At 41.3% G+C, this 22,648-nt stretch overlaps 1 protein-coding gene across 1 annotated transcript in view; it reads left to right on the forward strand.

Annotated features, from left to right (window-relative positions):
- Positions 1-22,648, forward strand: part of LOC144797874 (extracellular calcium-sensing receptor-like) — an 81,035-nt gene that overhangs the window by 19,129 nt on the left and 39,258 nt on the right. Inside the window, exons 2-3 of the mRNA XM_078668676.1 lie at positions 98-916; positions 20,545-20,769. Coding sequence (XP_078524802.1) covers positions 98-916; positions 20,545-20,769 — 1,044 coding nt within the window. The remainder of the gene's footprint in view (positions 1-97; positions 917-20,544; positions 20,770-22,648) is intronic.

Here is a 22,648-nt window from a genome sequence, read left to right on the forward strand (position 1 = left end):
TTGAATTTAACACTTCAATATAGCCATCTAAACAAAAATTATTTGAGAATTCTTTCTTGTCAACTGCCATTTCTTTTTCTTTCTTTTTTTTCAAAAGATCAGCTACTTTTCAACTAGCCCTCTCCTTAGTGACCGTAACCAGTTCCCATCATTTTTCCGCACCATTCCCAGTGATAACATCCAATCCCTTGGGCTGGCCCAGTTGGCCATACACTTTGGATGGACTTGGGTGGGAATTATAGCCACAGACGACAGCTATGGCCAATTGGGCAGTCAACTAGTACAACAAGAGCTGATCAAGGCTGAAGCTTGTGTGGCTTTCAAGGAGTACATCCTCCCAAGCCGACCTGCCAAGAATGTCTTTCATATTGTTCAAGTTATCAAAAACTCAACAGCTAAGGCAATTGTTGTCTTCACATCCTATCCACACCTGCCTCCCCTCCTGGATGAGATAGTGAAGCAAAATGTAACTGGAAAGATCTGGATTGCCAGTGAATCCTGGTCAACGTATTCTCCACTCTCCATAGAAAAATATTCAAAAATACTTACAGGAACGATAGGATTTGCAATTCGCAGTGGTGAGATGGAGAGCTTTCAAAAATATTTCACCAGCATCCGGCCTTCAACATTAGAAGGTGATACTTTTACGATAAAATTCTGGGAGGCAGTGTTTGGCTGTCAGTGGCTGCCCAAGGAATCTCTAATCAGTGACCAAAAGACTAGGAATTGCACAGGAGCCGAGAAACTAGAAAACCTTTCAATCAACAGCATGATGGACTTCAGAATTACATACAATATCTACAATGCAGTTTATGCGACAGCACATGGTTTGGAAGATCTGAGGATGTGCATGCAAGACAGAGGGGTTTCCCTTCAAGAGACCTGTGGAAATATTTCAGACTTCCATCCATGGCAGGTATGTTTTACAGTAAAAATTATTATGCAATAGTTTATTCCCTAAAAGTAAGGAAAGAAGGACAATGGCTCCTTCACAGAAATATATGCTCAAATATTATACACCAGTATGTGATATCCTTGTTTTGTGCATTCTTAGACATTGTGCTTTGATCACAACCTCAGTGAATACCCATATAATCACAGCACAGCATTACGTTATCATGTGGATTTTAAATGTCAAAGCAAATACAGACCAGACACACTCCAGGGGATTTCAATTCTAATTTCCTACATTACATGCTTCTTACAGGAAATTGCTGTCACACCCAATCCACTTAACATTCTGCTAGTAGGACACACAACATTACTTACAAGAATACTATAAAATCATCAAATAATATTCCTATCGTATAGGTTTCATATGTACATACTGAGTTCCTTCATTTTTAAACATAGAAATACATTCAGAGTTATAAAGATTCACTGGAAAAAAAAACAAGCAAATGATCTATGCAATACCAATCATTAATATAGTTAAGTTATGTTTCCATTGAAAGCACTAAATGACAATGTAAACATATAAGTATGTTTGTTATCGCAGAAACATTAGCACTTCACCATAAATTCATAAGAAAAGACAGTGCAGCCTGTCTACAGCACTATATGGTCATTATTTAGTCCATACTCGTATTGCTGAATGAGAATACAGTCTCAGAATTGGAAGTTGATATATGGTTGCTTTTAAGAAGGACTGTTTATAATTGATTAACTGAGATCAAACAATATGCTTCCATTTTCAGAAAAATGTCAGGCTTAAGTTAAGAATGACTTGGGGGCACATGCATCAAGCCTGCATTTTGCGATTTCCAAATAGCAAATTTTACTGATTCGCTAATTGGGAATCGCAAAATGCTATCCACGTAGGAATCACAATAAAATTGTTTCTCCTTAACATTACCTAATCGCGATTCAACATGTAGCGAGTTGTTATTAGGTATTGTGACTCCATTCATTCCTATGAGTCTAGAAGCCCTTAGGAATGAATGGTATTGCATTTGCTGATTGCGATTACCAAATTGGTAAATACAAATAGCAAATGCAAAGCAATGACTGCCCGGAGGCCCAAGGCCCTCCTGAAGTGCCCCGTGGTATGTGTGCACATGTAAAGCACACACATACCCTAAGGGCATGTGTGTGCCACATGAAAAATGCATTTTTCAAAGCATGCACATATTACCTGCAACTTGAAATTGATGGTAATTAGCGTGTCCGAAATGCACAGTTTGCATTTAGGAAAAGCTTCTTGCATCTGCATTAGGGAATCACAAATTGCAATTCCATAACTGCATTCGTAATTTAGGGAATTGCAAAATATTGTAATTACCTCAGTTGCAAATTGTCCAAAAGTTACATGCATCAGAAATGGACATTTGCGATTGCAAATGGTTGATTTTTGCGATTCACACTGTTTACGATTGCAAAATGGATTGATGCATGTGCCCCTATATCATGACTATAAGGTCCACTTTCAAACTAATCTTAATGTAACATGAAATACATTGGGATGACTTGTAGGAAAGTTAAAATCCGGATCGGGGAACATAAAAGTAATATCAAGACGAAGAAAACAACAACAAAAATGAGCACTCACTTCCTTGAACAACAGCATAAAGCTGAAGAACTGAGATGGACAGTAATTGAGATGCTCCATAACAAAACCCATAATGCAGAGAAAGTTCTTTTTGAAAAAGAACAAAGATGGGTGGATCGTCTCAAAACAAATATAGTAGGGCTCAACGATGATGTACCCTGGCACCAACTTTAAGAAAAACACAAACCATATGTATATGATGAGAATTTTATAACATCCAACCTCCACATCACTCATCATTATGTATGTCACAGAACCTTAACTATCTTAGAGGTACACAAATGACCCCCTTAAATACCCACATATCTGCAACCTAGCTATTTGATAATATCCCTTATATTCACCAAGAGATATTAGTCATAACAATGCTAAAAAATGACAATACCATGAAGAATGGAGTATCTTTACTATTTCCATGGTAGTTCCTCTTCGGTGCCCCTGATTTTCATAATGCAGTCATCACCGTCTGCATAAATAGTTGTAGAAAACTGAATCTGATATTCATAATATTTTCTAACTCAGACCGATTAAATTCGGAATAAAGGATGTTTTACTATGTTAAAATCCCATAAAAGTAACACTCGTAATATCGAGTCAAATAACCTACTCTCCTCTGTTAGTCCCTTGTTTGTGACTATGACCCCTAGAGGCAGTCATCACTTAAAGGGAGGAAACAGGAAGATCCTGGTACCTCCGGGGACAGAGTCAGCACAGGAAAGTCACATGCGACTAGCGGGTAAGACCGATATTGATGAGAAGGTCCCACAGCAATAGCGGGAAAAACGTGAGTAACCAGTACTAATGAACGTATTTCTTCTTAACAGCTCCGGAATAATATTTCCGTCCCCCGTTGAAGCAAGTGTTGTCGGCTCACGAGGTAATGCGATACTAGTAGACCAAACCCGTAACAATAAGCCACATCAGATTGCGAACAATGATACCACTCTTAATGTGCGATGCATCTATTTAACCCATCATGCAAAGTAAAGTTTAGAAGCCTATATCAGAGCCATAGACCCAACATGGAAACAAGCCATAAGAGCCTTCCTAAAGCCAAACATAGCATAACAAACAATCGTGTAATGGCTACCAAGAGGGTTTAGGTACATATTCCTATTACAGACAGTAGTCTTTTCTATTAATATAATAAAAGCACCACAGAACCTCCATAAGTTATTAATGAAATCTCTTAGTGAACCAAAATTGTCCAATTTTTTTAAGTATACCCCAGTTATGAAAGAGGTGAAATAGAAACCTGGTGGTTGCAGCTAAAATGTAGCGCTTAAATATGTTGGTTGTTTGTTGTATGCATACTTGTTTTTGTGTTTTCTAAATTACAGGCACAGTACACCTCGCCCAGATTAAAGTGGAAACACAAGACCCACTGTAAGTTACTTCACAAATAGTGTAAGTACTGAATTTTTATCCTGATGAATGCCCCATTATGCCGAGCCGGGTCTATGGGGCATTCATCAGGACAAAAAGACTGAAAGATTAACTGGATGTATAGAAGATTCAGTAACACAATCCCCATCTATACACTATAGATTTTAACAATTTTTTCTCATCCCCTTTTTGAATTAAAGCCTTATTTAGGGTGAGCGAAGATTTTTAACTCACTTTACATATGAGCACTGTTTAACAACTATCCCTGGACACTACTGCATTTTCCAGTGGTTGCCTCAGGCTTGAGGCATGCATACGACACATAAAGACCCAATGATGATGCAATAACGCATCATTACAGGCGGAGAACCAAGATATACCGCCATCGATTTCAATGCGTGTGTGAGGGTTTTTTATTGAGAAAGAGAGAGAACCGTGGTAAAGCGGTTACAAGTTGTCCACCCCCCCTTTCTTTGATTATTGAGTATTAATACGAGGAAGCTGAATGAACAAAAAGATTTCCTCCTCCCTACTTGGTGATTTTGACGGACATCTAGTAACGACTAGTGGAACGGCAGCTTGATGTAAGAATAATTTCAATGCTTTGTATTTGACTCTTGAGGGACATCTAGTAACGACTAGGAGAACTGCAGCGCTTTGTAGAATTATTTTGATATTGGATACTATAATTTTCACTGCCCACTGCTAATCTCGTCCCATAGTGCTTTGCAGGGCCTTTGGTTGGTATTGTTTTTTGCCAATAACTGTGCTTGGGGTGGTCCAAAGAGGATGGGACCACCACTGAAGTTCAACAAAATGTGCTTTTTGTTTATGTTCTTTGTGTTCAAGGCATCTGCTTGGTCCTCCCCCTAGGTTAAGGGGGACCCCAAAATCATCAGCTCTCTCATTGCCTAATGTTTTCATTGTAAAAGTTCCCTTTTGTGAATTGGTTATATGCTATTAAGCATGTAAAATTGCTTTTTCAAAGCATCTGAGAATGTTGTTGATATAATTGCTACGCTACGTGAAACTATTGCAATGTCCCACTAGTAGAAAAGGGTGCTAATACCATCTGAACCCATGTTTGCGTCATTGGTTTCTGATTATGATGTGCTTACGAAAATATGTGTGTTCATCCCACTCTATAGGTATCTGTGTTTTCACCTCTATGTCTCTTTAATGTTACATTTTATATTAATAATTTCCTTCATTATATCTATATCTCTATATATCCTTCTTGAAGTTCAACTGTGTCTTCACCCTTGCATTAATCCTTATATGTCCCTGTTGTTATATCCTTATAAATATCTTTCTCGTTATACATATCCCATCTTTATCTTTGCCTCTATCATTACGTCTTTATATTTATTCTTACCTTTGTAGTTATCATTATCTTTACCTTTATATGCTTCTTTGTCTCTACATGTATTTCTATTCCTATTTTTATATTATTGATATTTGTCTTATACTTAGCATTTTTAAGCAGTAAAACAGAATTATACGATACTATTGTAGCATTAGAGCCCACTGCTAAGGACTATACCAGTCAGTAAAGCCCTCTAATTGAGTTATAGGCTAGAGCCACATACTGAGCTCCGTAAAGAGAGAGGGTGCCTTTAAAAATATAACTCTTGGAAGGCTACACTGCTATTATAACATTTTAATTGCTGGGAGAAGAATGTTCTATATGATGCAGAAAAATGTTCATCATTAGAATGTTCTGTTCCCACTATTATTGGCATTTTGCCATTCTATTGTCATCCTACAGCAAGGACAATAAGACAATGAGGATTCCATTACTCATCTGTAACAAAACCGGTTTTCCCTGAGAGTCAGCACAACTCCTACTTTTCTCTTAATCCTCATGAGCGTGTAAAAGCTGTGAAGTTAGGACATGGTAGTTCCAGAGCTAAATGCAACATAGCACTGATGTTTGTTTTCTCCAGGTCGGTGATGTTTAGATTTGTACCCTACAACAACATATGGAGGAAAGATGTTTACTTAGTCTGCCATGATTAAATCACAAATTAAATCACAAAGGTAAAAAAACATCAACAAAATAAAACCAACTCACAAACTATACATAAAAGCAGACAAATAGCCCTTGCATACAAAAAATACCAGTCTTCATGAGAAGAATGCTGATTCTGATCACCACCAGAACTGAGTTCCCACAAAGACCTGTTACTGCCAAGAAATTAAAGTGATTTAAAATGTTAGCTTTTAAAAGAAACAATTAGTATTTTTATTAACATATCTAGGGTTCCATCTCATCTAAAGACAAGAGAGCTATGGAAAATATTGTCTTTCTATCATTATGTCCATGGCCATGACACTAATTACCTTGGAAGTACATAGAGGACATAAACTCTCTGACATGAACATAGACTGGTCAATACAAACAATTTACAAACATTTTCGTTTGCGCTCCATTGGTATCTTGGTATCTTGTGTACTTTATTTGTTTATAATATGATAGTATTTTATGAACACTAGGGATTTTAGAATCATGTGACAGAGGACAGTTCTAAGTAACTCTATTCCCATCAAAAATACCCTATATGTACATTAAAATTGAAAATCATCAATTTACACTATTAAGGGCCCCAATACAAGTGCCTTAGATAGCATGCCACTAAGTCTGCCCCCTAGAGTTACAATACCATGAGTAGTGGGGCCTCCATGGGAATATAATTTGTCATGTGACTGAGTTAGGCCTGGTAGGAATGAGTGCCAATGGTTCCTTCATAAAGTAGCCCTCCCTTTGTCACATTGACGTTTGACACACATTTGCATTTTCAACACTTGGGTTTGTTTCTAAGAACCATCGACTATGCTGAGACAAAGAAATGTGTAACATCACTATCACACTGCCTTGGAATTATGTACAAGGCCCTCACGTGCATAATACAAATGTGTTTGTTATTATGTCCATAAGGCAACACAGCTATCTGTGGAATGTAAAACAATGGCAACCTGATCACAATCTCAGCCCTAAGCAAGGATGCCCTTTTCTATATATATATATTGCCTTTTTTTCCAAATACAATCAGAAGAGATGCTTTTGCTGACTTTGAGGGGCCCCTACCTGCTAAAACTCTGGCCTAGCAGCTGACTGACATCTCTGAGTGAGGTATCCAGTTTGTGACCAAGATGGGGACCTACGTTCTTACTCACCAGGTAAAGGGGTTCGATCATCTAGAAGAGGGTTCCTTGGCAGACCATACATTCGCACCCTAGACATGGAGTTTAGGGTTCCCACTGTAGGAGTACGCTAGATTCTTATAATACTGTATATGTATGCGTATAAAAGTTGTCTCAACAAGATGGTGCTCTTTGTTCTGTTCACTGTTTTGACACTCATAACTTTAGTCTACTTCTGTCTGTTAGTCATTACAGCACACATTTTCTATACAAGAATCACTATGGTTCAATAAATATTGCAAACCGTCCCTTCATGTATTCTTTGCATATTTCTCTGAGCGAGAGAGAAAACAAGAGACTGAGAAAAAGTTCAAGGTCATTCACCATGATTCCTGATGCAACAGGTTTGTCATGTTCTGTAGGTGCTGGAAATGTTCTCGCACTGTCTAAATTTGGAGGAGCTAATGGTGTCATTGTGAGCTAAGTGGTCCAAGGGACAACATTTCCTGTGGGGGTATATTGGCTGTGATTAAATTCAAGCTTTAAAGGATATTTTTCCTACTGTGTTAGCCGAACTCTGTAATTCAATTCTTACATAACATGGCACAAATGATTTCCGAGAACTGCAGATATGCTGTGTTGGAAAGTGGGTTATTAGTAGTGATAAATATACATCTAACTGGCAATAAGGCCACTAACACAGTCTAGGGCTCAAAATAGTTGTCAGTAAATTATTTTGACGCTGAACCTTTGGAAGCTTGGCTGTGAGCAGGCAGGCTTAACTTAAGAAACAGGTATGTAAAGCGTTTAAAAACACCAATTCATAACACAGAATAAAAGTTCAATCCCAATTTATAAAAATAGGGAATGTTTTTATCTTTAAGATCAAGTGCCTGATGTATTAAGAAACTGTTTTGTGATTCCATAATTGTGAATCCTTGTGATTCACAATAAGGAAATTGCAAAACAGCATGTAAGAAAATGTGTATAACACTTATTGTGATTTCCAGTGGGTCGTAATTGACCTACCTCATGAATATTAATGAGGTAGGTAGTATTTTGTGACCCATTTGAAATTGCAAAAATCGCGGGGATGGTGACCTGCTGAGATCAGCAGACCACCATGTCTGTGATTGTTTTTTAAGTAAAGCAATCTTTTTTTTTGTAAAGCAAACTGTTCTCCATTAAGGAAAATAGTATGCTTTACAAAAAGAAAAATCAAATCATTTTTTGAGAGCAGACAGTGGTCCGGGGGACCACTGCCTCATCCTAAAAAAAGTTTTTTCATAGATTCACAAGACGGAAGGGGTGCCTTGAAAATTACAAAGGGGTACATTTAAGATTAGTGCTGCAACACAGGGCTGCTTTTAAAATGAGCCAGGCTCTCAGCAGTGCACACATGCAAGTGCAGAAAGGACGGCTGGCCTCCAAACTGCCATGCCATATTTTATACTATGGAGTTAAAGGTAGTTTTAATCCCTCTGCCATATTATGTACTAGGGACTTATAGGGTAGGGCATGCCAATCATAGGGGTACCCTAACATATAGTGTACCCTAATGTATGTGTGTGTTTTTTAACCACATCGCTGCGGCGGCTATTCCCGCTGTGGGCGGCGATTTTAAAAATACCGCGTTACATGACGAGCTCAGCTCGTCATGAGCGCACGGCAGGTTACGCTCATGACGAGCTGAGCTCGTCATCAGCCTGGAAGGGTTTAAATGTGTTTCCACTGTGTTTTCACTATGACACAGGCCCTGGGCCTGGTTAGGCAGAGCCCAGGGACAGTCAAAGTCCATTACCATCCATACCAGTGAGCAAAAAATGGGCATGACTAGGGCATAGGATGACTTTGCAACATGCATTCACTCAAAAACTACTTCAACATGGCCTCACACTAGAAGGTGGGGATGATACCTTTGTGGTAGAGTCACACGAGGCATTCAGAACATAGGAGTTTTTCTCCTTGGTTAAATTCCCTGCTGAAGATGATGCTACAGAGGTATTTCACAAATTTGAAGCAGGCGAAATACCAGAGAAATAGACTCCTTATGAGACAGAAATCCCTTTAACCTACCAGGAACATGCTAATTAGTTTAAAGGCACCCTCCCTATAGTATACAAGACCTGAGACTGGGCCCACTCAGTAATGAGAGGGCAACATGACCAGTTCTAGCGGTTACACACTGCATCCTGGTGTTGAGTTTTTAACCAGAGGGTGTTAGCTGTCAGATAAATGCGTCTATGCAAGCAACAGAGACTTTTTTGTTGCCTGTCACTCACTGGCTGCACAGGACGTCTTGTATCAACTGGTGAAGGAAGCCACGGTGGGACGAGGGTCCCAGGGACACGCCACGCAGCCCTCATTTCCTTCTACACTCTGGGGAGGACTGCAACCCCCAAAGTGCACCACTTACAAACACAGCTCCCACGAGTGAGGGGGAGGCGGGGTCATTGCGCTTATAGTGCTGCCTCTCCCCTCGTGGCACGGCAGACTTTTCTGTTGCCTGTCACTCACTGGCTGCATGGGACGCCTTGGATCAACTGGTGAAGGAAGCCCTGGTGGGATGAGGTTCCCAGGGACAGGCTGCACAGCCCGCATTGACTTCTACACTCTGGGGAGGACTGTAACCCCCAGAGTGCACCACTTACAAACACAGCTGCCGTGAGTGAGGGGGAGGCGGAGTCATCGCGCTTATAGCGCTGCCTCTCCCCCCCAGCACAGGAGACATTTCTGTTTCCTGTCACTCACTGGCTGCACGGGATGCCTTGGATCAACTGGTGAAGGAAACCCTGGAGGGACGAGTGTCCCAGGGACATGCCGCACAGCCCGCATTGCCTTCTACACTCTGGGGAGGACTGCAACCCCCAGAGTGCATTACTTACAAACACAGCTGCCGCGAGTGAGTGGGAGGCGAGGTCATTGCGCTTATAGCGCTTCCTCTCCCACCGCGGTGCGGGAGACCTTTTTGTTGCCTGTGACTCACTGGCTGCACGGGACGCCTTGGATCAACTGGTGAAGCAAGCCCTGGTGGGACAAGTGTCCCAGGGACACGCCGCACAGCCCGCATTGCCTTCTACACTCTGGGGAGGACTGCAACCCCCAGAGTGCACTACTTACATACACAGCTGCCGCGAGTGAGTGGAAGGCGGGGTCATCGCGCTTATAGTGCTGCCTCTCCCCCCGCAGTGTGGAATGAGCACGGGCGGACGCCCGGATGAAGCCCAAACCAAGGGCGGGCCCGTCTGTGTCCATCAGAGCCTGAAAGAGACTTAGCTGGGCCAGCCCTCTATCATCTGTATTGTTCCCAGTCTGGTAACCATTCCCTAACGAGTAGAGCAAGACTTAAGTTAATTGTGACTCTTTTTTCACAAGTGAATAGTTGCAAATCAGGGGTGGGCTCCGGGGTTGTAGGGATGTTAGACGCGTTCCTTGTACGCGCTGAATCTGCACTGATGCATGACCCGCAATCCTTATTTGCACGTCAGTCTAACAATGATACAGACATTGCTACAAGTAATGGTTTGGCAATTTCCACTGTCCCTCAACCGATGGATAACGTTCACCAGGCCCCATCATTAACTCTAATCTGTCGGCCCAGGACATGAGTCTTAATAGCGAGCAAGAGCCGGAGATATGGATCACCGGTGTTAGCACCAGAGGTCAGCAAGCAACAAGAAACCAGGGTGTTAAGAAGGGAACTGACCTGGGAACTAAAAAGAAAAGATGTGTGGCCCAGAAACAAAACCGACGCGTAACACATAAACCAGTTCCCAGATCAATCTACCCGGATGTGAATAACAAATCTTGTTCCTCTTTGTCATCACTCTCTAGTATTGTTAAGGCCAATAATATTGAGAATGGCCACGCTGTTGGTCAAACGAGGATGATTTTTGTAAATGCTTGGGATTATTGATTACTGACCTCCTTGCTCCCTTGGTACAGAAGTTGGGCAGTATTGAAGAAAGATTAATCTCACTTGAAAAGATAGCAGCCGCTCCTCAATCAACTAGCTCTGCTGCAGGTGATGATAATGGCAAAGGTGCTGGGCCTATGCTTTCCAGAGGGAACGATGTTATAGATAAGGGTATAGCTACTACAACCTATTGCCCAAATCTTAAACGTAGCCAGGTTTGTAGCCAAGACCCGAAGACTCTGATGCCACCTAATACAAGTACTGACCCTCGGACAAGTGTACATATTCAGTCTGACCAGGGCAAAACTCCTCAATGATACAGTTAGCAACACTAAAAAATCCTGTTACGCCTAATAAGGGAGGGTGCGGGGGCTCAGGGTTATATGAAAGCGGACATAGGTTCTCTGGCACACAAGCGGAGTGGGGCGTTTGAGGCTCCGTCCAATGTGGTTTTAAACCTCCCCCCTGAAGTGACCCCGTACACAGTGGTCTTAGCAAACGTCTCCCCAGTGCCTCAAAATGATTTTAAACACTGGTTAACTTTACGCCATAAAGCTGGTCATTTTCTCAGTACTAGAACAGGGCTATATAACGTTCTTTTTAGTGAATTCAAAATGCCACGAAGAGTTTCATAGATTGGTAAATCCAACAAACGGATACAAGGAGATTGCGTTGTTTTATCGTTTAGATCTCCAAATCTAGTGCAGCTCATTTTTTAGCAGGAAGTGGGGAGACCAATGTAAACAGTATAAATATTCTCCCTTTGGGGGTTTTCTATCAGCCTCGGAATGATGAACAGTGCTATTGCCAGCAGGCTTTATTTTTTGATAGCAGAACTTCTCATTATACAGTGCCAACCATTAATTGCTTTGAAATATTTCAGTCTTTAGAAGCAATTGACTGACTGACTAATCAATCAAGAATTTAGTGCAATTTATAATGAGTATTTGCCTAGCATAGATCATGGGTCTACATGCAGTATGCCTGAAACATCCATACCGGGAGATGATGCTAATTCCACTATTGTAAAGAGCTGGCTTAAAAATTATACCACACCCAGATTTGGAGATTCCCGGCAAGGGTTGTTAGATTGTAACTGTTATCAATTATTGTTTCCTTCTGCCACTCAGTTAACCATAACAGAAGGAGCTACAAGCTTAAAAGTAATGCAGCCTGTAATGAAGCCTGATATTAATCCTGCTTTGCCAAAATTGCCAATGTTTATTGAGGACAATTTAGGTGAGGAAGGCCTTTGTAAACTCGTATCCTGGACAAATCCAATCTGGTTCAATTTTATACAAAGCCAGGATATCCTCTGCCTACAAGAGACATGGGCAAAAGATCTGTTACATATCAACGGGTATAGAAACTTACACACCAAGCAAGAGAAAGCAAAGGTGGCAGATTAAAGGGAGACCTCAGCACATACATTGCAAATACCCAGAATTTTAGTAAAATTGAATCTAGGTTAGCTAACGCTTTTTATCAAATTTTTAATATTAGAATCGTTGGCAAGCGATCAATAATTTTGATTAATTTGTACAATAATATTGCCTTGCTTGACGTAGAAGCTGTTTTTAAGGGGCTAGTAACTGAAGTTCAATTTCTATGGCATAAAACTCCTCATGGTACTAGCATTCTTTTTGGAGGAGATTTTAACTGCGGTCTATGTCCTATTGTTTATTCAAATGTGTGTGGTCTTGGTGCGGAGGAAGGGTGCAGTTGCACGCATTTTATTCTTTCAAAAGTTGGGGAGCAGTTAAACGAGTTGTTATGCACCCTGGACTTAGGATTTGTAAACGAAATGTGTTTAGAACCAGTATCAATGGGTGGGGTTTATTTTCTACAATTGATTTCTTATTGTTGTCAAACTTCTATGCCTCTCAACTTGGCTCATTTTACATCGGAGATATATCTCTGAGTGACCATTTCCCATTGTGTGCCACTTTTAAAGGTTGTCTAAGAAGTACGAAAAGAGTTACTACTGTCCCCGAGCCATTGGAGTCAGTTGTACTGGACCAAATGAATGGTTAAGGATCATGAAATGGACCATGGTTGATCCTGAACGTGTTTTAAAAACAGTGGTGACTAAGTGTAAAACTGATTTCGATATTTGTATGAGCGACTTAGCTGGTCCAAGTAGCATTTTAGATGCCTTTGAGTCAATATCTAGGACTGTGAGGGAGGCCCTTTTTGTTCATAAGCCCAGGAAAACAAAACCCACAGGTTGGTTTGACTCCCAGTGCACGAAAGCACATACAAACTTAAAACAGTTTCTCCACACTATCGGAGAGATCAGGAGGCTATAAGGGTGGCAAGGAGAATATATAATCTAGCTATTAAAGAGAGAAGAGATAGCCTGAAAAAGGAAGCCTGGGAGTCTCTCCATCTGGCTGCTATAAGTAGGGATAGTAGTGCTTTCTGGAAGGCGGTCAAAGCACCTTTTTTGAAACCAGATGAGGGCCCCTCCATTGAGATCGCCATTCCAGAGGAACAGTGGGTTGAGCACTTTACAGGGGTTTTTAGGGGGATAGATCAGCTTGATAAGGAATCGAATCATTATTTTAATAAATCACTAAACACTGACCTTAAATTCACCCTAGACGAGGTGGTGATGGTGATCTCCAGCACCTGCGGAGGAAAGGTGCCCGGACCAGATGGTGCCCCCAGTGATCTCTTTAAATCATATTTATCTCTATGGGACCCAATTGATATGCAAGAAGCAAATGCCAGTTGCCATGGTTCATTCCTGGCAACCTGGTCCCCATCTTCAAAAAAGGAAAGCGCCAAGATCCTAGATGCTACAGGCCCATTTTGTTACTTGACTCAATGACAAAAATTCTAGGTTGTGTAATTTTAGTAAGATTAAAAGCCTGGACATCTGACAATAGGATCCTTTCTGATTTACAGTACGTCTTCTGCGAAGGAGTTGGGACTATTGAGCAGACTTTTAACCTTGCCTTATTGGTGGGAAAATATGTTTGTGTAAAAAATGCTAATTTGTTTTTAGCTTTAGTAGACCTGACAGCCACTTCTGATTCGGTAAGACACATCAAACTTTGGGAGATTTTAGAAACGATAGGTGTGGAATATCAAATTATCCACTTCTTAAGACGGTTTTATTGTAACGCTAAACTAGAGTCCGCTTTGATGTTAAGGGTGGGTCCACAACTCCAATCCCAATACGTAGGGGAGTCCGGCAAGAATTTGTCCTTGCACCATTTCTTTTTAATTTACACATACATGACATTGACTACCCTATGATTAATGGTCGTCCAATCCCTGCGCTTTTATATGCCGACGATGCGGTTTTACTGTCCAGAACACGAGTAGGCCTACAGAGAGTTTTAAATGGTTTTAATGACTTTATGCATGACTTAGGACTATCAGTGAACACTTCCCAGACTTATGTTATGAGATGTGGTGTGTGGAGGAAAAAAATCTTGTGAAATGTTTATTACGGATCAAGAGTTTGAAACAACTAAAACCTTCTCATATTTGGGTGTTATGTTCCATCAAGAAGATATGTGGGCACAGGCAATAAGATCTAAAAAATTCAGTTTTATTAACAGTATATCTGCACTCACCCAGTTTTTGAAAAGATTAGGAAAAAGACCTCCTGTGGAAGTTTTACGGGCTAAAAGTATTTCCACTGCAACCTATCGTTCCGGGGTCTGGGTTATTGCAAATACAAATTCTTTACAATAGGTTTTTCCTAACAAGATTCAGGCTTGGTATATTCCACAGACTTACCAGCTTTCCGAACATGAATAACTGGAGTCGCTCTATGATAGCCTGTCCTTGCGATGACTGCTCATGTCAATCCACCATCCTTGTCATCTTTTTTTGTGGTTTTTACTCTGATATTAGGAAAGTGTGGATTCGACCAATGTTAAAAATGATGGGGCTTAGGACTTGCCGACCTGCGTATATTGCAGTGCAAACCCCGGACAATGCGGATATGATCTGGAAAGTTACGATGTTTCTAAAAAAGGCGGTCACCTATAGAAAGAGCTTAGTGTTTTATTGAACATTGGATTTTAATTTTGTTATCCTCGACTATATCTATGTGTTTTTAACTTTCATGTATGTCTGATGTTAATTGAGTTATTTTATTTTATATACTTTTATTTTGATTACACTGGTGTATGTACTGCTTTTATGATTGCTAACATTTTACAATCGAATAAAGCTTTATTTGAATTGAATTTGAATTGAATTGACCAGAGGCATTATATAAAAATCTGGTAAAAATATGCAGATGTCTTACACAATTCGTTATGCAAACATTAACACTCACTCCTGTGCAGATTGTTCAAGCATTAGCACCACAATTAGCTACACCAGTGATTAGCCCTCAAACATTGAATGAGGTAATGGGAAAAGTTCCCACCAAAAGCGAAAAAATTCCATGTAGGATTGCTCAAAAAACAAACCAGCTTGAGACAGTGTTTCCTCTTACGGGCCCACAGGATAAATTGCTTGCCGATGGGGATGGCTCCCCTTGTAGAGGATTGGGCCACTTGGCGTACAGTCTGTTCTGCAGTATGTACCAGAACACATGGTACTCCTTCATTGGCGGTTCTACCTGAGGTATTAAAACAGAGCAGCACCTGCCCTGGCCTTAGGGATGAAACTGATGGGCAACTTTACCACAGTATCCGCCATAATGTTGAGTGACATTAAATGGCAAGCAGCAGCAATAGCTATATGCCAACGACTAAGTGATTAGACTCCTGCCCAGCAGGAGCTTGTACTACTCAAAATTATCGAGGAAACCTATGCTACACTAGGTAGAGATAATTTGGGAGCCAGACTGCGAAAACCACAATTGAAGAGTAATTCTGAAAAGGATAACCCTAAGCAAGCACCCAAGTCTCCGACGAAGAAAAAGTAGGACAATAAGAAAAAGAAAGAAAACATAGAAGCACTACAGAATAAGGGCTAGTTTCCCCATACTTTTAGTGTTTGATTTGTATTATTGTGTGCCAGAATATACTCATGGACTCGAAAGTCTGTACAGTGAAGCACAAGTTGATTTGGGAACGGGTGGCAAAGCTGCAAGAATGCTTGCTGCGGACTCATGTCTTTCATACAGGGAGTCAGCAACGTATTGACATTCACTTTGCAGGGTATTCACTGGCTGATGAAGCCACAAAGGCAGACCACACATTGGCATCATAGACATGTAGGTCAGGATTTTCATCGTAGGAGTATGCTATATTCCTATACTACTGTATATGCATGCATATATATAAATTGTCTCAACAAGATGGTGGAACTCTTTGTTTTATTCACTGTTTTGACACTCATTATACCTTTTGTCTGCTTCTGTCTATTAATCATTGCAGCACATGTTTTCTATACAAGAATCACTATGGTTCAAGAAATATTGAAAGACATTCCTTCATGTATTCTTTGTATATTTCTCTGAGCGAAAGAGAGCACGAGTGTCTGAGGAAAAAGTCCTAGGTCTGACCCCCACAGTTACTGAGGGAACAGGGTTGTCATGCTAAGTAGTTGGCTAAAGTGTTTGCTCCCTTTCTGAGAGGCTAACTGTGGTACTCTGAACTAGCTGGTACAGAGGTCTACATATCCTGCAGGCGTGCATGGGATCAGTCTAGCACCATCCTAAGTTAAAAGCGCTGTTCCTACTGCTTAGTGGAAACTATGCAACCAATCCATGATGAATTATTAGAAGGTCTATAAGAGTCCCTCCAGACCTGAAGAACTACTTGTGGCAACAGTAATTATGGTTTCAAATACTCCAGTACCTCCCCCCCTTAGTTTCACCAAGAAATCACAGCTGCATTCAGAAACAAATGAGATCATTAGTGTTCCACCGGATCTCATAATGCTGATGTGACCAGTAACACATTCAGGATGTGATACCAACAAGCACATTAGGGAGTCTATTCATGAAGGTAAATTAATACATGAGTGCATATACATGTGCATACTTACTCCCATAATTTGGATTAAATATACTACTTTTGTCTGTCACCTTGTCTGAGCATAAATTTACTAAAAAGTGCAGACTTACATGTCTCTACCCCCAAAACCAGAGGGTGGAGTCAAATTTACCAGTGTAAAGTTACTACTTGTAGCTATTCACACATAGGCAGAGAACTCCGCCTTTCCGCTACCAAGGTGGAAATCGTTGCCATCACAGTGGAGACCACAATACAGGAAAAAATAGAGAAAAGGATTATAGTTTATACTTTTTTTCAAACAATAATTTATTTATTTTACTGCAACATATTTCTTCAAAATAAATGTTTACCAAATGATTTAAATATATACATTTATTTTACAAATGTAAATTTTTAGACAAGATAAAAAAAACAATTGTATTTTAAGTACTATGTAGAAAATGTAATTAAAAGTTGTGTTTAATGTAAATTACAATTTACTTTAAATAAATATTTTATTTTTTCTATTAATTATGTTTTAAAATGTTTATATTTTATTTGAAAGTTGACATCATTTTATTATTTCAACAATATTTAATTCTGAGTATTATATTAGGTCCCTTGCTTCATTATTTTCCATGGGTAATTGTTGCAGTACCTGTGGGTGACCTTGTGTTATGTTATGTTATGTTAAAAGGTTTTGTACCGCGCTCGGTCACCGTACGGTTTAATGGCGCTCATAACAAATGCGGGATGGCAGGGGTGTGTATTACTCAAAAGCCGACTGAAAAAGATAAGTTTTTAACATTTTACGAAAACCGCCATAGGTAGGGCAGTGTCGAAGGGCGGACGGGAGGGAGTTGCAGGTCGTAGGGGCACAAAAGGAAAAGCAGGAGCCACCATGTTTTTTCCGTTTAATTTTTGGGACAACCAGCAGATTGTACCCAGAAGAGCGAAGATCTCTGGAGGGAACATAACATTTCAATTTAGAGGAGATAAAAGTGGGGGCCAGATCAGAGAGGGCTTTAAAGATAGTACAGCCCAGTTTAAAAATACAGCGCTTAGCCACTGGGAGCCAATGAAGGCTCCGCAGGAGTGGCGTGACGTGCTGGTGTCGAGGTTGATGGTAAACCAGGCTGGCTGCCTGATTTTGCACAAGTTGCAATCTGTGAAGGAGGAATGCAGGAATGCCGGCGTACAGAGTGTTGGCTTAGTCAATCCTTCACGTGACCAGGGCCATGATGACAAGGATCAGTGCGTCTCTGGTGAGAAATCTACAGATTTTACGTATCCTGCGTAGATGGAAGAAGCATGATGACGTAACCGCACTGATATGGGGCCCCATAGATAGGTCATGAGAGATGACCACGCCAAGACTCTTCACGGAGTTGACGGGGCGGGGAGGGGGCCCAAGTGAAGGAGGCCAAAAGCTGTCATTCCATTGATTAGCTGCTCCACCTACCAGGACAAGCTCAGTCTTAGTAGGATTCAATTTGAGCTGGCTATGGTACAAAGCTGCGACCCTCCGCACAAACGGCACAATGCCGGGGCGGAACGGGGTCCAGAGCAAAGTAGACAGGTAAGGCAAGCCCGAGCCCAATGCCCAATGGTATGCGATAAACAAATGCACAAATACACATAAGCGATGTAATCACAGTTTAAAAAGTAAGCTAGTATTCAGCTATTACAAAAGGTTAAAATTCAGCAGTAGCGCAATCTCACGCCAGCAGCCTCAGTCGCCGCGTTTGTCAGATTGGAAAGTGACTGACGCGTAAGATATAGACATAGGACAGCAGCCGCTAGACCGCTGACCTGCACGATGGAGAGGCAGGGCGGAAGTGGGGAGAAGGGCAGGAAGTGGTGCTCAAAGCTGCGACCCTCCGCACAAACGGCACAATGCCGGGGCGGAACGGGGTCCAGAGCAAAGAAGACAGGTAAGGCAAGCCCGAGCCCAATGCCCAATGGTATGCGATAAACAAATGCACAAATACACATAAGCGCTGTAATCACAGTTTAAAAAGTAAGCTAGTATTCAGCTATTACAAAAGGTTAAAATTCAGCAGCAGCGCAATCTCACGCCCGCAGCCTCAGTCGCCGCGTTTGTCAGATTGGAAAGTGGCTGGCGCGCAAGATATAGACATAGGACAGCAGCCGCTAGACCGCTGACCTGCACGATGGAGAGGCAGGGTGGAAGTGGGGAGAAGGGCAGGAAGTGGTGCTCAAAGCTGCGACCCTCCGCACAAACGGCACAATGCCGGGGCGGAACGGGGTCCAGAGCAAAGAAGACAGGTAAGGCAAGCCCGAGCCCAATGTCCAATGGTATGCGATAAACAAATGCACAAATACACATAAGCGCTGTAATCACAGTTTAAAAAGTAAGCTAGTATTCAGCTATTACAAAAGGTTAAAATTCAGCAGCAGCGCAATCTCACGCCCGCAGCCTCAGTCGCCGCGTTTGTGTGGTGCTAACCTTACTTCAAGACTAGGCTGCAGTACATTTAGTACTGTTTTGTCATCTTTAGAACAGCAGTAACTTTATAAGTCTAGTTGATGGATAGAAATTAGTTTATTATTTTGTGGGCCAGTGCTTGTATTGGCACGTCCCTCACCTATGTCTTGCTCCTCCCTTTGAGTAGTAGATATTTCCTATCACCTCACCATGGTCCATCTCACATTTACTACTAAGGGGCCGATGTCGATGCCATAGGAAATGGCTCCGGCCTGTTTGAATGGAGTCTGTCAAAAAGGAATCCAAACTGGATTTCTGAATAGCTTATGACAGGCTCTGAGAGCGAGTCTGCCTTCTGGAAAGCTTCCAGTAATCCCAAGGGTGGCTCTTTCCACCTCAGGGAATAATTACAATGTCGGATGCAGACAGCCTTTCTGAGCAGACCTTTCAAACACAGAAAGACTGTCAGAAGTCGACTTTCGGGCCCCCATCAGGGCCCCCATGGGTGCACGGTGGATACCTGTACCCCGTGGCAGGCGCAGGGGTGCAGGGATGAACTGCACCTCTTCTCTTTACAATGAGGGCATGCATTCCAGTCAGAATGCATGCTCCAATTGTAAAGAATAAGAGGGCGACTGAACAGTGTTCAGTCGCAACGTAATTGTCTAGTTTGAACCACCGAAAGGAGGTCAGTTGGTCCCAGTACCTAATCAATGTAATCAGGTCCGTCCGACATAAAAATCGGTCCCTAAGTAGAAAACGTACATTTGCAAATGCCTCCTCATAGAAAATAAAGAAGAGGTGAAGGTGGAGATTTCTATTCGTAGGTTTGTGAATTTTATTTTGTGGAAAGTAGTACCATAGTAGTACTGTAGTACTATTTTATGTACTACAAAATGCAATTTGTGAATCCTGTCCCAGCTTTTCAGAAAGAAAACAACCTACATACAAGCAAGGCACATTTTAAATCAAATTTAAACACATTGCATATATCCAAATATTATCTCTAAAATATCATAACAGTTCTAACAATTGTAAGAGAGAAGTTTCAAACTCTAATCTTCTAGACTCTCTAAAAGATGCAAAATCATAGTGATGAGCATGGAAGATGTTTTTACCTGAAAGACAGGATTAACCACAGTAACCCAGGGAAAATACTAACTTTATTATAACATGTTCTTGCCTTCAGATCCTTCACTACATCAAGAATGTGCGCTTGAGAAGAGAAGGCGTGGAAACGTTATTTGATAGTTCTGGCAACTCCCCAGCACAGTATGACATTGTAAACTGGCAGAAGGATCCAGATGGTACCATCAGCCATCTAAAGGTGGGAAGCTACGACTCCAGTGCACCTCCAGGGAAGACCCTGAACGTCAATGCCAGTGCTATTTATTGGTCTGCAGGCAGCATCCAGGTATGAGATGCCAACTTTCAACAAGAAGCATCAGTTGTAAGTCGCTTACTCAGTACGAACTGTGTATAAGGATAAGCATTTGAAAAAAACAGAAACATTATTGAGGCTCCTGTGGTATTTACAAGTTTAGCTGTAAAACTGAACTATTCATTATTGCAGCAACACAAACTAAACCACTACTAGACTTGAGACGAGAATGGTGCAGAATGGTGAAAATGTGGAAATCAACTGTGGTGAATGATAAAGTTTTCAGAGCCTCAATGAAATCTTACAATAGCAATACATCTGCGCAGATAGATATAGTGAGTTTGCAGGGCATGACTTGAGGTGCAGGGAGAGACCTTATCTTGAAGGTACCAGGTGGAGTTACATGGTGCATTAAGGATCTTATCTATGGATCTGGTTGTAATATTCTGTCCCTGGAAGCAGTATATATGCTACTTAAGAGCAAGTCTTTGTGGCCTTAACAAAAAGCAATATTTTGAACCTAAAAATTATGTTAAAAGAACCGGTGGCAAGCACTTTGTGGAGCAATTTTAAACCTGATTTAGGAGAAACAAGTGTATATAATTAAAGGTGTAGCATTTGCTGATGGTTGCAAACACTTTTGTTGATAATATTTCTTTAATCATAAACTCTTTTTCTTCTGGCTAGTGAACAATCTTTACTACCATTTCATGTATTCCACCAGACTATTGTTTCCAGGGTATCATGCTACCATAATATTGTGGGCAAAATATCAAGCACCACAATATCCACAAGTAAAATATATGTAGGTAAGTATAGGTTTTTGTGATGAGCCCTGATCAAGTAACATCCGCAATCCCTTGCAGGGTGAACCACAAAGTCAATAAATTAACTTGTGCTTAATCCTGGGTAGTTTGGCACAAAAAGCAGTCAGGCTTAACTTAGAGGCCATATGTAAAGTATTCATGCAGTACATAAACAGCAATAAAGTGAAAATACAACTCAAAAACATTTCCAAACCAATTCAGAAACATAGATTGCATTTTACTAAAATAGTTAACACCAACACAACAAACTTCCTATATGTAGAACCAGAGATATTCATTTTTAATGTTTTGAGTGAAAATAGCAGCAAAAGCACAAAGCCGCAACAAGGGATATGGTTGTGCTATACTGTGACAAAGTCAAAAGTTCAGACCAACCAAAATGGAACACAAACTAGGCTTGGCCCGCTCAGCAAAAGTACCTCCGTCCTGGATGTGTCAGTGTCGAGGGCCAATCAATGCAGCAGTGGCAATGCGCTGGTCCTGATCTACGTGTCAGTGGTGATCTATTGCCTCCAATGAACGAAGTGCTGCAATGTGGAGGTTCATTGTCATCTTTGAGGCTGCCTTCGACGGGGATGCAAGGTCCTTGCACTGGGAAGAGTGTTGCCCAGTGGTAGTCCATAGGCGATGCGTCGCTGTCGATCCATGCATCAGTGGCAATGCATCAGTGTCAATTCATGCAGCAGAGGCGGATGCCCTGGATTTGATTAGTGCAATGGCAGTGATACATTGATTCTGTTGTAGAAAATACCTTAGCCCCCCTTCCAATGGCCAAGGAATGGAGTGACACCACATGCAAGGGTAGACTCACAGATGGCAGAGTCTAGATGCAGGCGGAGGGTGGTTGAGAGTATTTGATGTCCCTAAGACTTTAGATCGGAAGGCCAGCCAACTAGCCCTTGAAGGGCTTAGGTGTCCCTCGATGGGCCATCAATGGCAGGAAGGGATGCCAGAGATGGGCACAACCCTACTTATACTTGCGTAAACTGTGTCCTGCCTCCACACAAATTAATGCACACCCCCTTTACTTAGTCTGAAGCCAGGGGAGGCAGGAAACCTGGGCACTTTGACGGGATACCTCTCGA

The sequence above is a fragment of the Lissotriton helveticus genome, chromosome 12 (assembly GCF_964261635.1).
Source record: "Lissotriton helveticus chromosome 12, aLisHel1.1, whole genome shotgun sequence".
NCBI classification, from domain to species: domain Eukaryota; kingdom Metazoa; phylum Chordata; class Amphibia; order Caudata; family Salamandridae; genus Lissotriton; species Lissotriton helveticus.